This window comes from Zonotrichia leucophrys, chromosome 2, assembly GCF_028769735.1.
Source record: "Zonotrichia leucophrys gambelii isolate GWCS_2022_RI chromosome 2, RI_Zleu_2.0, whole genome shotgun sequence".
Classification (NCBI taxonomy): domain Eukaryota; kingdom Metazoa; phylum Chordata; class Aves; order Passeriformes; family Passerellidae; genus Zonotrichia; species Zonotrichia leucophrys.
The window spans coordinates 99,997,962-100,012,685 of record NC_088171.1 but is presented as its reverse complement, the minus strand read 5'-3'; the positions used below and the strand labels follow the sequence as shown (position 1 = coordinate 100,012,685).

At 45.9% G+C, this 14,724-nt stretch overlaps 1 protein-coding gene across 9 annotated transcripts in view; it reads left to right on the top strand.

Moving 5' to 3' along the window:
* The window catches only part of LDLRAD4 (low density lipoprotein receptor class A domain containing 4), a 298,763-nt gene that overhangs the window by 272,969 nt on the left and 11,070 nt on the right, over positions 1–14,724 (top strand). For 6 of the 9 annotated variants that reach the window (XM_064705794.1, XM_064705799.1, XM_064705793.1 and 3 more), the window contains 2 exons: positions 3,852–4,006; positions 13,975–14,028. In XM_064705794.1, coding sequence (XP_064561864.1) covers positions 3,852–4,006; positions 13,975–14,028 — 209 coding nt within the window. Of the gene's footprint in view, positions 1–210; positions 285–612; positions 861–3,851; positions 4,007–13,974; positions 14,029–14,724 lie in introns of those variants that run through there. The other 3 variants (XM_064705802.1, XM_064705801.1, XM_064705800.1) reach the window with 2 other exon arrangements.

The window sequence follows — 14,724 nt, the reverse complement described above, 5'->3', positions numbered from 1 at the left end:
AGGAGGCCGCGTAGCTGGGATGATCCCAGGATCCGTCTGGCTGTCGGTGTGCCGCTGGGCCCGAGCTTTGGCTGCCGGCGCCCTTTGAAGGGCCCAGGGCCGGGAGCGCGTCCGGCCCAGCGCGGTCCCGTCTCGGCGGGCGGGGCGGGGCGGGGCGCGGGCACGTGCGCGGGGGCGGCGCGGGCGCGGCGCAGGCGCGGGCGGGCCGGGCAGGCGGCGGAGCCGGGGCGCCCCGAGCGCGCCGCGCCGGGCCGGGCTTAAAGAGCGGCAGCGGCGCGGGTCAGGTACGGACCTTCCTGCATCCCTCCTTCCCTCCCTGTCTGCGCTCCGCGCCTCCCCGCGGGGCTCGCCCACCAGCGGGGCAGCGCCTTTCCGTTCTTTTTGTTCTCGCCGGTCGACTGTTTTTTAATATTTTTTTTTCGTTTTGTTGTTGTTGTGGTTTGGGATTTTCGATTTTTTTTTGTTTTTTTTTTTTTTTTTCTCGAACTCGTTTCGCCCCGGGCGCGGAGCCCGGCGGGACCCTGGTGTCCGTGCGTGCGCGCACACGCGCGGCCGGGGCACGGCGGGGCGGGAGCGGCCGGTGCCGGCCGTGCCCGCCCGCTCCGGCGGCAGCGGCGGCTGCGGGGCGGCAGCGGCGCTCCGAGCGCCGGGAGAGGCGCGGGCGGGAGGCTCCCTGGCAGCCCCCCTGACCGTGCCCCCTCGCTGGATGGAGCCCGGGGCTGCCGGGGATGCGGTGCCCGCCGCGGGGGCTGGCGGAGCGGCTTGAGCCCCCCGCCCGGCGCAGGCGAGCATGTCCAGTGAGCGGCTTAACAGGACAGCGGTGAAGGATGCGCGGTTAAAAGACCTGTTGTTGGAAAGAGGTACCGGTGCCGAGGTCCGCAGGGGCAGCGGCCGCGGGATGCGGCCCGGGGCACCGCAGAGCCCGGGAGCGCTCCCCGGCGGAGCTGCGGGATCCGTGTGCGGGGGGAGGCTCGCTCGGGGTGCCGGTCTGGTGTGGTCGCTGCTAGGGCTGTAAATTGTGTCTCCCTTTTCGAGCTCTTCTGAGAAGGTAATTTGATTCAGCGTGTTGCTTTCTCCGTGTTGGGCGTTTACCCTGAAACGTTGTGTTTGGTTTTAGGTTTTTTTCCGCTGGAGAATTTTTATTAGAAATACAGTTTCTTGCGCGTTAAGAAACCGATGTGTGTGAGTGTCATAGGCTCAGGGTCGTAAAACCAAAGCATTTCTCTTCCTGAAGCTTTGCCCGGTTTCTTTCCCGGTCAGTTTACGGGAAAAGTGGGGAGGAGGAGATGCCTGTCGGGAAGGCGGTGGCCCTGCGCGCCTGGCAGGTGTCGGGCAGGGGACGCGATGGGGGCCGCGGTGACCCAGCGCCTGTCAGCAGCCGCTAGGAACTATTTAAATGGCCTCGATCCGTGCCAGCAAATACAGACTGCTGCTGCTGCAGGCTGCCTTTGCTTTTTAGCGCTGATAACCTAATGAGCAGCAGGAATGTCACTCAGGAGGAAGAAGCGATTTAAAATTATCGTTTTTCCCCATGCTTTCCATTGAGGAAATCCTCTTGAACATCAGTAAGGTGTTCTGTTGCAGTTTGGTGTTTACAATGCAAACTGAATGTGGGAAACCCCATGTGCTCACAGCTGTGTGCTGTGGTTTTTATTTTCTTTATTGTATGGCCATATTTTAATCAAGCATTTTTAAATTGTTCCCTCCTATGGGAAGTGCTCACAGACCAAATCACTCATCTCTAAAGGAGAGGTACTGTCCCTTGCCACTGAAATGCAGGGGTCTTGATAAATTTAGAAGACTGTGTCCTTGGCAGATAGAGAAGTAACATGTCATTCTAGTGATCTGTGCATTCTAGGAAAGCCCAAATAAACATTGGTTGTTTTGCATGTTGCCCTTTAGCAACAGTCTCCCATTTTCCAGTCTAAAGTGTGACATGAACCCAAAAAAAGTTTGTATAAAGAAAAAGAAACCCTTTAATACTTCAGTAGCCACAGAATGTGAATTGCAGAAGTTGTCAGCTGTGTGAAGTCTGTGTTCTGTGTTTCTGAGCCAAGAAAAACCAAGACTTTTAACTTAACTGTGGTTTGGGTGGGTTTATTTTTTAATTAATTCTGTTCTTCCGCCTTTTTGATCTTCTGGTGCTGACATTGTGAGCTTCCAGTGACGCAAGAGAGGGGAAAAAGAAAGATCGCTGCCCTGTGTGTGGGGTTGATAGCAAAAGCAGAGCACCAAGCACTGACTAACCAAATTCTTTGAAAACCCTGGTGGTCTTAATGATGAGTGGGAAGCACTTAACAGCGAAGAGTGATAAACTGATAGACATATTTTTGCCCTTTACTCTTTCCTTAGCCTTAAGTAGGCTTAGTTAGGGTCTGCAATCCAGGAGAGGATTGCAGACCCTCAGCACTTGGTGCTGTGGCTGTGCCTGCCGTGGCTGGTGACAGACAGCTGGAGCTTGGCACCAGCCCCCGCTGGACACCAGCACGCTCACAGCTCCTGGAGTCTGATGTTTGTTTGCAAGAGATCTTAGAATAATGGAACAGCCTTGGGTTTCCTTTAGGTGCACTGCAGGTTCATCTTGGGTTTTTTGTAGCTCAGCTTCACAGTTGTGTTGTGTCGGCACAAGTGTTCTGCTGTCACACAGAAAGCTGAGCGTGGCTGCAAATTAAAGATGGGGGCAAAAGGGGCTTGTTTGCTGATACTTGTTCTTTCATTTTCCATTTTCATGTGGCATGTCTCTTTACTCGTTAACTTCTTAAAACAGATATTTAGTATCAGTTCCCCAAAGTTCATGTTTTTGCATCCAAAAAGTAGTGCCCTTTTTGGAAAGTACTGAAACTGAGCAACTTGAGCTGCTTCTTTGCTTTTTCTACCAGCCTAGCAACCAAAGACCTCCTCCCATTAACTGGAGTTGTCTTTCAAGATGAGCATCCCCTGTGAGCAATGCAGTTTCCATAGAAATATCATCAACTAGGTAGCTGCAAAGGGCAATTTTTCCCCTTTCATTGCTCATCCTTGCTGCTCCAGTGTAGCCAAAAGGGTGCAGGAGTGACTCATTTCTAAATATACTTAATATTTGTGGTATAGGCAGGGCTTCAGATAAGATGATGGGTTCTGACGGAGTTCATTGTAATTGTATCTCTTGCAACAACCAGGGCTCTGGTTTCATTTTTATCCATGGTGGAACATCTCTTGTTTTAGAGTACCAGAGCTCTTTTTGAGCTCTGACCGGGAAAGGCCTGGAAAAGTTAGCATTACACTCGTTGGAGAGAAGGTAGTAATTGAAAAAGACACTGCATGTACATTCAATAGGCTTAAGGTTTTCCACTCTGGTTAAATAGCTTTCATGCCCTTGACTTGATAAAAAAATTAAGGTTAGTGTACTGAATAATCAGTGTCCTGATTCCTCTCAGGCTTTGAAGCTTATGAAGCCCTCTGGACTCTATTGGTACTACAGGTGGCTATTAAAATAGAGTGGGGTTTGTGTGTGTATGAGGTTCCTTTGGTTTAATGTTCAGTGAAATTGTTTTGTCCAAAAGGTCCGTCTATGGTGTTAATGTTGAAGAGTTTTTTTCCTTTGGAGGCTGCATAGAAGGATCACTAAGAAGCTTCTTAGTTTTGACCTACAGCCACTGATGCTGGTCAGTTTGCTCTGGCAAAAATTAAATACTTTTCATACTTTTTAGAACAGTTTTCATCACAAAACTTTGCAGAATGGACAGCAAGAGTATCTCAAGCCAGATCAGTCTCAGAGAAATATTGAGTGTCTTTTCAGGTTGTTGCTTTGATGGTTAACCTTCTGTGTGTTGATGACACGTTTTCCTCTTTTTTTTTTTCCTTTGTTTTAGCTGAACTGGAGTTTGTTCAAATCATCATTATAATCGTGGTTATAACTGTTATGGTGGTAGTGATCATCTGCTTGTTGAACCATTACAAACTCTCGACTCGCTCCTTTATCAACCGGCAGAGCCAAAGCAGGAGGCAGGAGGAAACTCTGCAGACGGTGAGTGTGAGCCCTTTCTTTGGGCTGTGTGGGCCTGCAGCAAAGCCTCCCAAAGAGCTCTGCTACAGGAAGCTGCTGGAAAAACTTCTGATATCACTTTTAATACTCCCTGTAGTTAGGTCTTTTGCCAAAGTTGTATTTGTCAGTAGAAAACAAATTTGGAACGCAAATTTAAGGTACATGCTCTTCAATTATTTTTAGATCCTGCTGTCTTTTATGTAGCCTATATTCATTTTGCATTTGGAGCTTAGATGGGACATTGTGTTTGCTCCTGCTGTACTTTGAGAGGGGAGTGTGGAAGGGGAATGAATGGAGATGAGCTGGGGTGCAAAGATTTGAAATACATGTTGTTATGACTTTCCATATGTTGTCTGGTATCCTGGGGTTTTATCTGTTACTGTTTTGTGAAGCTGCCATGGCTGTTTGCTGTATCAAAACCACTGTCCCAGTAAGGGCCCAGGAAGATGTTGTGTTTGTTTCACTAGAACAGCAAGAAGAGATAGGAAAAGGATCTCTCCAAGGACCTGGTGTGCTTAAGATGTGTTGTTACTGGGTCAAAGGCTTAAGATGGAATCTCAGTCAGAACTTGTTAAGAATGTGTTTAGTGACCCCAAGAGTAAATGAGCACCTAATTTGCCTTGTGAGCCAGGAGTTTGCTGGGTGGGATGCTCTGCTGCCTTGTGAGGGTTAAGCACAGTGTGTCCCTGACCTTGGGATATCCCCCACAAGCCATGCAGAGTCCCATGGTGTTACAGGGAGGTCCTTCCTTCTGATGGGCTTTTCCCAGAGAGGTGCCCTTGGCCTCTTTGCTGGCAGAGGTGGCCAAGGGGCCATTTATGAAGTCACCTTTTGATGCATGGAACTCCTGGTAACAGTGCTGAGTTCACAGCTTCCTTTTGCTGTCAAAAAAAAAAAAGTCGGATTGTAACCGAGAGGTGTGATTGTAATGGTTTACACCAGTTCTGACACCGCAGTCTCACCTTTTTATCCATTCCAGTCTTACGTTTCTTCCCTGTTTGTGCTCCTTAGGGAGCTGCCAAGGTAATGGTGAGAGGCCTGGGGACTGCTCTGGCTGAGCACTAATTGCTGGCTTTTTGCTTTTGCCTTTTTGTTATGGTTAGATTTCAGCAGGGGAGGCAGAGATGCCACAGGGCTGCTGTGGAGCTGCCTCTCTGGCAATTGGCAGCTCCCTCCTGAAAATCAGCTGTACAGTGTGACAATGCAGGGTTCCCAAAGCTCTCTCTTAGTGCATCACCTGTGCCATTTTGCTGGGGTGAATTGCTCTTTCCTTGGAGGCTGCAGGGGGAGGAAAGGAGCTGCCTCCTCAAGGAGAGGCTGCCTCACTGCCTGGCACTTGGGTAGTGTACGAATGGTTAGCTCTAATTTGGTTACAGATGAAACTGGAACTTGTCAAGCCTTCACCTCTTGGACTTGAGGATTGGAAAAATTGACTAGATTAATTTGAATGTTGCTTTAAAATGGACACTGTAATTCAAGAACCACAATTCTGTCTGAAAAATGTTAGCTGTAATTGCTACAGATGCCTAAAATGAAGTAGTTTGAGATAAATGAAATGCATTTTCATCTTCACAAATCTTTTTAAACTGTAGTAAGCTGTCAAATGCATGAAATAACCCATTATTTCCTTTGTATGGTTCATTACTATTGTCTGTTATCAGAGCCAGTGATTATTTTTTGCCTTCTCTTGGGCACAAGGGAGAAAACTTTGCCTTCTGGTGAAGAAGAGCATGCAATTTGGCAACAGGGACTTGGGAGCTGCTTTAGTGCCCAGAACTGATCTTAAATCATTTTTAAAACACTGACTCAGTTTCAGTTTGATGTCACCATTATAAGTAATGATAATCACAGCCAAGTGAGCACTTCATGGGAATTGATGAGGGGATGGCAAGAAGCAGTTACTGATTCCTCTGAAAGCCTTTGGTATAGATTTGTCATCACTATTACTCATCTGAATTTCTGATAAGCTGCAGCTCTTCTTAGAAGAAGGTCATACTTGTGGGGAATGGGGATTTACAGGTCTCTGAGTTGAGATGTCAAAAACTTTGAATTTTCTTTTGTGTCAGGTGTTAGAAGGAAATTCTGATAGAAACTGGCTGTGCAGTACAAGCCTTAAAAGCAATGTGCAGAGAATGAGGGTCAGAAAACTAAAGTAAGTTCTCTGTGGTGAGAAACTGCAAATGACCAGCCTGTTCTCATTGTCCACAGTGGAGTGGCTTGCACAGGATAATAGATAGTGTGAGTGGTGAGATGCAGGTTATACACTTGTAAAATTCATTTCTTGTGCCAGGCACACCTTGCTCTGTGTGCACATGCTGTCCAAGTGGATTTTCTTGTAAAGGAATTTTTTTTTAATGGTATGTATTATATCTCTGAAAACAGATAAAAATGTTTGTTAACCACTAATACCTGAAGAAAATATTATTGTGACTTAAGTCTTTCATTGGTAGAGAAATAGTGAGTGGAAATAGAGGAAATTCAGACATCTTTCTTTAAAGAAGATGGTAAAGCAAATTATTTGACTGTTGACTAGTTCTGAAGTGAACACCCTTTCATGTAAGTGAGTTAGGAGAGGTGTATGAAAATGTAGAACTCAGCCTTTCCTGTTCAGATGGGGGGTTTGTTTGTTTGTGTTTTTGTTAGATTTGTTGTTGTTTCAGTTTTTTGGGATTTTTTTCTTTTTTTTTGGTCCTTTTGTTATCTTCAGTTTTCTTTTTCTTTAAGCCCGTCCTGTTTCTAGATAATCATGCCTTCCACCAGCTGAGTGGTGGCTGAACTGCACAGGTTTCTGGCTGCATAAAGATCAACTATTGAACAAATGATCTCTCTTATTGTGGTTCTTCTACAGAGTGTAATAGGAGTGATCAGCTAAATTACCTGCTGCCTTTATTACCAGCCTCACACCTGTAAAACTCATGGGTTAGGCATCAGGAGTAATTAAATGAAAGATCTTAGTGGATTTTTTTTCTGAAATGAAAGATATTAGTGGATTTCTTTTTGTGGCTGAACTTCTTTGTGGTTATACAAAAACAAACAAACCGAAAAACCCAAAAACACCCTGAAGAAATGCCCTCAAATTAAAAAAAAAAAAATAAAAGAGGATGATAATGAGAATTTCAACTTTCACGCCAAGTCAAAAATTAGAATATTAACAAGATTTGAAGTAATGTTTAAAGGGCAGAAAAAGGACCAGTCATAGGAAAAAAAGGCTGCTCTTCAACAAGTACACGCTAAATGATGTTGTTACACGCCTGTTCTGTAAATACAGTTTTCTGTTCATATTGATAATTTTTATTTATATTTCTTTTCATTCTTCTGGAGTATAATCTTCCAGGGTTTCCCCTGGTCTTTGGTATTTTATTACCTTGGTTATTGGGCCAAGGCCTTAAGCAGACCAGACAAATGCTGAGTGCTCAGGAGCAGTGGGTTCTTCTGCTGCAGTGCTGAGGATTGCTGCCTGCTCTGTCCTAGTGAGGCCATTAAGCATTCCAGCCCTGTTTTTACATTAGCAGAAATAAGAGTTTTGGGGTCCTAATTATGAGAGGTGGAAAGATGCTGAGCAATAGCCATGCTGGCATGAGCAGTAGCCTGGAGTGAGCCTGCAAGGTGCTGAGCAATGTCTGTACCACAATGGATAAAATATTGAACGTTTCCTGCTGCTGGCTTATCCATCAGCAGTACTGGGCTTCACAGCTGGGAGCAAGCCAAGGGTTGCAGAGCACCTGAGAGGGATGCAAAAGCCGTGGGGCGTGGAGTGCACCAGGAGCTTACCCAGGGGCTGCTTCACTGTGAAACAGCAGAGCCTCTGGTGTGCGGGCAGCTGATGCTCCTGGCAGTGCTGGGGGAATTTGGGGCAGAGCCATGTGGCAGCCCTGGCAGCGCACATGTGTGCACAGGGGGGGTGTGTGTGTGTGATACCCCAGGGGAGATCTGTGTTGCTGCAGCGTTGCTGGCTGTGCCTTTGTTGATCTGGTATTGGGAGGGCACTCATGCTTGTAGCCAAAGTCTCCTGCTGGAATGTAGGTAGCTGCAGCTGAGCTGCTGCTGTGGCACTCTGCTGTTTGCTGGGACAAAACAAATATAAATCTTGCTTCCCAATGATTAACTCTTAAAGTCATCACCAGTGATTTCCATGGGGACATTGAGGGGAAGGAGATTGACTGACTTACAGAGAGGTACCTAATGAACTTTGACGTTCCTAATTTCATTCCTTTTCCCTATCCTGGTGTCTTTGCATTGTCCTCTTTTATAAAGTAGGTGTTGAATGATTGCTGAACACTTGTAGTGCCTCTGGCCTACTCCTGGCAGCAAATTCCTGCATCCATCACACAGGATGCTCACCCTGACCAGCCCCTGCCTCCCAGCACCAAGGGCAGCATTGCTGCTCAGACTGCTCAGCTTGCATTAAACCTGTGTTGGGAATGCCAGTCTTGGATGCTGAGCTCCAGGAGCACAGCTGTAAAAAATATTCCCCTCTGCCCTGCACCAGCTATTTCAGAATAAAAGGGGAATGTCAGGAGGGTGACAGAAAATAGTCAATAATATTGACAGCTCAGGGATTTGCCGTTTTTTCAAATGATAGTCTTTCCTGCTGGTCTTTTAAATTATTTCCTACTGGCATTGGCATTACTCTGTCTGTTTCCTGCTGGTGTTCCTACGCCACTCATTCTCATTTTCTTACTGACATGTGCAAAGGAAAGAAAATCCCACTGGGAATGAGAGCCCAGTCTACAGCCAGGAGAGGGTGTGAGTGCTGTAGACCACCCTGCTTTGCCAAATCTTTTTGTTTGTATCAGTCATCATTTGGCAAGGGCTGGATGTGCACTGTATTCTCCTGCTGTCTCCTTGAGGGACATGGGCTTGCCTCTCCTCAGGGAGTGCTGCCAAGAGGGACAGCGAGCTCGGCTGCTGCCCTTTGAAGTCTCCCACAGTAAAGTCATTATATGTTTAATAAGGGCAGGATTGTCCAGGAAATCTGCAGGCAGGACTAGAAGCAAGGAGCACTGGCTTTGGGTGGCACCTGACTCAGTGTGTCACCTTGGGCAACTTGCTTCATCTCCAAACAAAGGAGGAAGGATAATAGTACTTACTCCCTTCAGTTGAAATGAAATGAAGATTACTTAAAGTGATGAAGTGCTGTGAAGATGGGGAAATAAAAGTTTTAAAGCATTAAGTAACAGGAATAATTGCAGTAAGTGTAGGGAGGCAGATTATGTGTGAGAGATTTGGCACTCTGTGTAATTCTCTAGTACTTCTGCTTGGTACTGTGCACTGCTGTGTTAGACAGCGTCACCTCTCCTGTCCTTGAGGAATTGCTTTTAAAGGAACAAGCAGTCCTGCTGGAATACTCACCATTCTGTTGGGGACAGCAGAATAGTTTGTTTTGTTTGTGTTTGTTGCTATCTTCAAAGCTGTGGTGGTCTGTATGACCCAGGAAGATACTGGGAGGAACGAGCCCTTGTGCCTTCCTGGAGCGTTTTCAGCAAACCAGTGCTTTAATGTGGTGTAATGTACCACCTAGGGCCAAAAGCAGAAACTACACTGCTATCTGGAACATTTCACTTGCAAAAGAAATGTGTGTATTTGTGTGTGTGTGTGCACGTTTTTGTATAAAAATAAAATAAAAATCTATGTTAAGGGGAAAAGAGGGACCTTCTTAATAATTGTAATGCATTTTAGAAAGTGAAAAACTGACTTTTGTTTCTCAGAAGACATTATTTCAGGTAGAATTCTATTTTGCAGAAACTTAATAGTGGAGAAAGCCTGTAAATCTCCTTAAGAGTCAGCAAAAAAAGAAAAGTTTGGATTATATGGGATTGTCATGGTTTAACCCCAGCTGGCAACTAAGCACCACACAGCCACTTGCTCCCAGCAGGCTGGGGTAGAGAACTGGGAGAGTAAAAGTGAGAACTCGTGGGCTGAGATAGGACAGTTTCATAGGGAGAGCGAAACAAGGAGTTCATTCACCACTGCCCAGGGACAGGCACGTGCCCATCCATTGCCAGGGCATTGGTGCTCCATGCTGTGTGACAGGGACTTGCAAAGAACAAATGCTCTTGCTCCCAGAGTCCCCCTTTCCTTCTTCCCCTGGCTCTGTGCGCTGAGCATGATGCCATGTTGGTCTGGCGTGTCCCTTTGCTCAGTGGGCTCAGCTGTCCTGGCTGTGTCCCCTCCCAGCTCCTTGTGCCCCCCCAGCCCCCTTGCTGGTGGGGTGAGGTGAGCCCTGACTCTGTGTAAGGACAGTTCAGCAATTATGAAAATACCCCTGGGTTACCAATACTGTTTTGCTCAGAAATCCAAGATGGACATGGCCCCATACTTGCTACTGTGAAAGAAATTAACTCTGTCCCAGCTTTAACAAGCACAGGGATCCTTTTGCTTTATTACAGCTTGAGGAAAAGTTTTGGCTGAATGTAAATTTTTACCTCTAATTTTTCCTGAGTTAAGAATCATTCTTCTGGTAAATGTCTTTGCTGCTGGCTGTTGAGGGGCTGATGCTCAGCTGAGGCAGTTGGGTGACAGTGTATGCTCCACTATTTAAAAATGTTCTCAGAAAGTCATCTTCTTACACTGTTTAATTCTGGAGGCTCTAAAGCTTTGTAAAATATGAAATAACAAATTATCCTAGGCGTGTGGACTCTCCTAAGCTCTAAATATTGAGTTAAATAATCATCACCATGAGATAATTAAGTAATCACTCAGCTGGATTTATTAAATGATGCTGCTATTTCAAAACCTAATCACAAAGTTAATTTCTGTAAATTGTGGTGAAACCCAAAAATGACAGTGGGTCGGCAAAAGACATAGGTGGATCCCTAAGATTTTTCTTGCTTGGTGTTATTGGTAGATGCTAGAATTTTCATTCCAAAGCCCAACAGTGTTAAAAATTAATACACTAGAGGGAATGCATGCATAAGCTTTCTCTCCTTGTTGCTTTTAAGCATGGAAGCTCGTGCCTGAAGTCTCTTGAACAAGGAGCACGTTGAGCTGGCCTAGCTATTGACAGTCTGTAAGAAGCAGGTAAATGAGGTACTGCCCTCATCAAAATATGGGTAGATTGCATTTGCTCAGGTTTAGCCTTGTTTGCACACACCTGATAACTACTTGTACAAATCCCTATTATAAATACAAATGCTGTCAGTTCTCATCTGATTTTCACTGATGTGAGCACAGGGGAAGAAGCATTTTAGCTTTCAAAGGAAGGTCTGTAAGCACAGGGACAAGTAGGGAGCAAGAACTCACACTTTCCCTCAGTATAAGTTACCCCAGATTGGTCAGGGTGATCCCAGCACATTATTTCCTAAATCTGTGTCTCAGGGTGGAGGAGTGTAGTCATGGGCATATTTTTCTTCTGCAGCACTTTGTTCTCATCTCCACCTCTTCCCATCACCCCAAGATCAGTGGAGCTGATGGGTACCAAGCCTAGGGTTAGCTGGTATCTACCCAGTGCAGGGAAAGGGGAGTTTTCCTTAAATAAAGACTCAGAAAGGTAAGGTAGTATGTCTCCTGTGGTAGATGCAGTGATTTCAGGAGGGCAGAAATTCTGTATTGGATCAGTTAGTCTGGCCTTGGTGAGGAGAGGGTTCTGTGCTGTGTCATTGGACCAGCCATGAGGTTGTTCTGCACGTGTTTGAGCCTGGTATTTTCCAAGTGTGGGCATGCTGAGCACGTGTTACCCAGCCATCTGCTTGGGGAGTTCTTCTGGCTCCTGGGATAGAGATCTTGCTGGGGGTTGTCTGCTGCCAAATCATTTATTCTGTCTGCTGCTCTCTCCAGGGGAAACCTTAGGGAAGGGAGGAGCTGCAGGTGAAGTGTAGGACCTACTGTCACAGGGATAACATTGTTGCATGTCCTTGCATCCTAAGGATCTCACAGCCTGAGAGTTCAGCTGCATCCCAGGCTGTTTACCTTCTCAAGTAGTTATCCCAGAGTGGGGAGAGCTTTGGGCTCCTTTGGTCTCATCTTGGTGTGACTATCCCAGTGCCCTGGTTACTCACCGGGATCCCTGCAGCAGCTGCAGTGCTCCAGGCAGGGCCTTTGGCTCTTCTGGGATTCAGGCATCAGTGGTAGAAGTAACAGGCAACTCCTCTCTTCTAAAAAGTTATTTCTGTTAGGCATGGCTGGTAGCAGATCTGGGAGACTTGGCTCAGTGAGCACGTCCTGTTCCATCTCCATGCAAGGAGTTTTTCTCCATATGCTGCACCATCTCTCTCAGCTCATCTTACCCTCTTGCCTTTGGGGAGATGGGCCCTAGAATGGAAGTTGTTTCCACATCTCATCAGCAGCTCCTTTTCATAAGGGAGTTGAAGTAATATGATTGGTGTAGGTAGATTTTATTTCTTTCTGAGTGGCTTGTTGGTTTTGCCTTTTTTCTTCTCTTCTGAGCCTGTAACTCAGGAGCAGTTAATTGAGAACTTTAGCTTTGACTAATGTGTTTTACAAACAGTTGCAGTGGGTTTGGAGCCCGTTGGGTCAACTGCTGATAACCTGATTGCCTTTAATTGTGCAAACATACCCTCAGATATTTCAAAATGAAGGAATGGAAACGAATGTGTGCACAAGTGTGTGTATATACATGTATGTGTCTAGTTCCACAGTTACAATTCCTTAACTGACAGAACCACATCTAGGCACTGAAATAAGTGACTCTGCATAAGATTTACCTTTCAGGGCTTTGCAAAGGGGAATACTTGGGGAAGATGTAAATAATTGCAATTGTCAGCCTCTCTCTATCTTTGCTCTCTAAAGCTAGAAGAGAAGTGTACCAGCTTTGCTATTCAGAGCATTTCCCTTAGCAGCTGAATCCTGTGGGAGAGTCCTCTAAGAGCAGCTTTTCTCTGCAGTGGACTCTCCTGACAAGATCACAGACGGCATTTGGTCTCTGAGTGTCATGATGAACATCTAGTTGGGTCTATTTTTACTTCTGAAATATGTTGAAAGATGCTATGGTGAGAAGAAGCAGTACAGTAAGATTTGGAAGCAGTCTATACATGGTAATGCTTTTGGGGACAGTATGCATTTTCTTTCCAGTTCCTGAAATTTCTTATGTATGTAAAACTTGAATTAACATCAAGAAAATAGTCACAGCTGTAAATATTTTTGTTTTCTCTTTGTGCACCAAAATTGAAGTTCTGAGCTTTATAGCTGCTCTGGTATGTCCTTTTCAGCTTCAAAATTTTTCAATAAAATAAATTCACTGTGGGAGTTACTGCTACTCCAAACAATTAATTGAGAAGAAAAATAATGATACACCTTAAGCTATTTTTCCTTATTCATGTACTGTTCGTCACCCCTTTATTCTGCCCTGAGTGCTGGTACGGTGTCAGAACAGCATTTCAAGGCTTGAGAGAGAAAAAAACCTGAGAAGATGGTTGGAGAAGTGTTTGAAAAAGTGGCTGAAACCTCAGCTGCTTTAACTACTGTTTGTGGTGGGAATTGGGCAACTGGCAGTTCTGACCAGATTATCCCTGGGTTTAGTGTGTCTGTCACTTCCCTGAGATTACAGACGCCAGGTTTTGCTGTGAACTGTTGTGCCTGTGCTGTGTAATTGGGATCCTGGCTGGCAGACCTTTGTCAGACCTGCCACCCTTGCTGGTTTGGGAGGTGACAGGTACCTGCTCAGCACACAGGTGCTGAGGTGTCTCCTGTCATCTCCATGCATTGCCACACTCTCTCAGACACCACCAGCTTGCTGCATCCTTATGGCCTCTGGGGCTGGGTGCAGTGGGATGACATCTTGGCACTTGCAAAATGGACCAGGCTTGACTTGCCTGGGAGCAGAGCTGCTCTTTGCTCATGATTTGGAAAGAAAGCGGTGGGATGTTGCTTGTTTAGCTCCTGGAGACAGCCAGTCCTTAGAAGATGACTGCTGGTAAGAGCTGTGATAATGAGGCAGAATGGTGATGTGATCTATTAATTTTTCTTTTTTGTTGTTTTCTTCCACATTTCAGGAGGGGTGCTTGTGGCCTTCAGAAAGCTCGGTTTCACGCCAGGGTGCTTCAGAGGTACTGACAGATTTCTGACTATCTTCACCGAGTGCTTTCATTTTTTTCCTGTAATGTGTATTTGGTTCCTTTCAAAAACATACATCTGTTTTTTGTAAAGGAAGCTTTTTCAGTGTAGTTCACACTGTCATCTAAGCCCGCCTTGACATGCATTTCATAAATTCCTGAGACCTTTTCGTAAAAGAATGAAGTTCTGCCTACCTGACACCTCATCTCCATCAGCAACTCCCTGTGTCATAGTAGGCATCCACAAATAAGTGATGGAGGTGTGTCTGTTTCCCACAGTGGCTCAGTAATTTGAGTATTCATTGGAAGCTGGGAGACCAGTTCCTCTTGTCTCTGAACTTTTCTTGGGTTTACGGCACATAACCTATCACCAGTGTCTCCCTTCTTCCAGCTAGCACAGATTCCTTGTCTATGTAATAATTTGTGGGTGTATTGCTCTGAGTGGTCCAGCTGTCCTGTGACAAGCAGCAGAACTTCCTGGTGGTTGGCCCTGCATCTGTGGAGGTCAGGGGTTGAAGACCCTGCAGGGATCCAAAAACGAGAAGAGCATTTTGATAGCTCTAGATCTGAGAAGCTGCTGTGTCTGTCCAGGTCTGGGATAGACCAAGTGAGGAGCAGCACCACTCAGAGTATCTTGAATGCTTCCTTATGTAAAGCCTCTAGGTTCTCCCCAGAGGCTGAGTTCTGGCT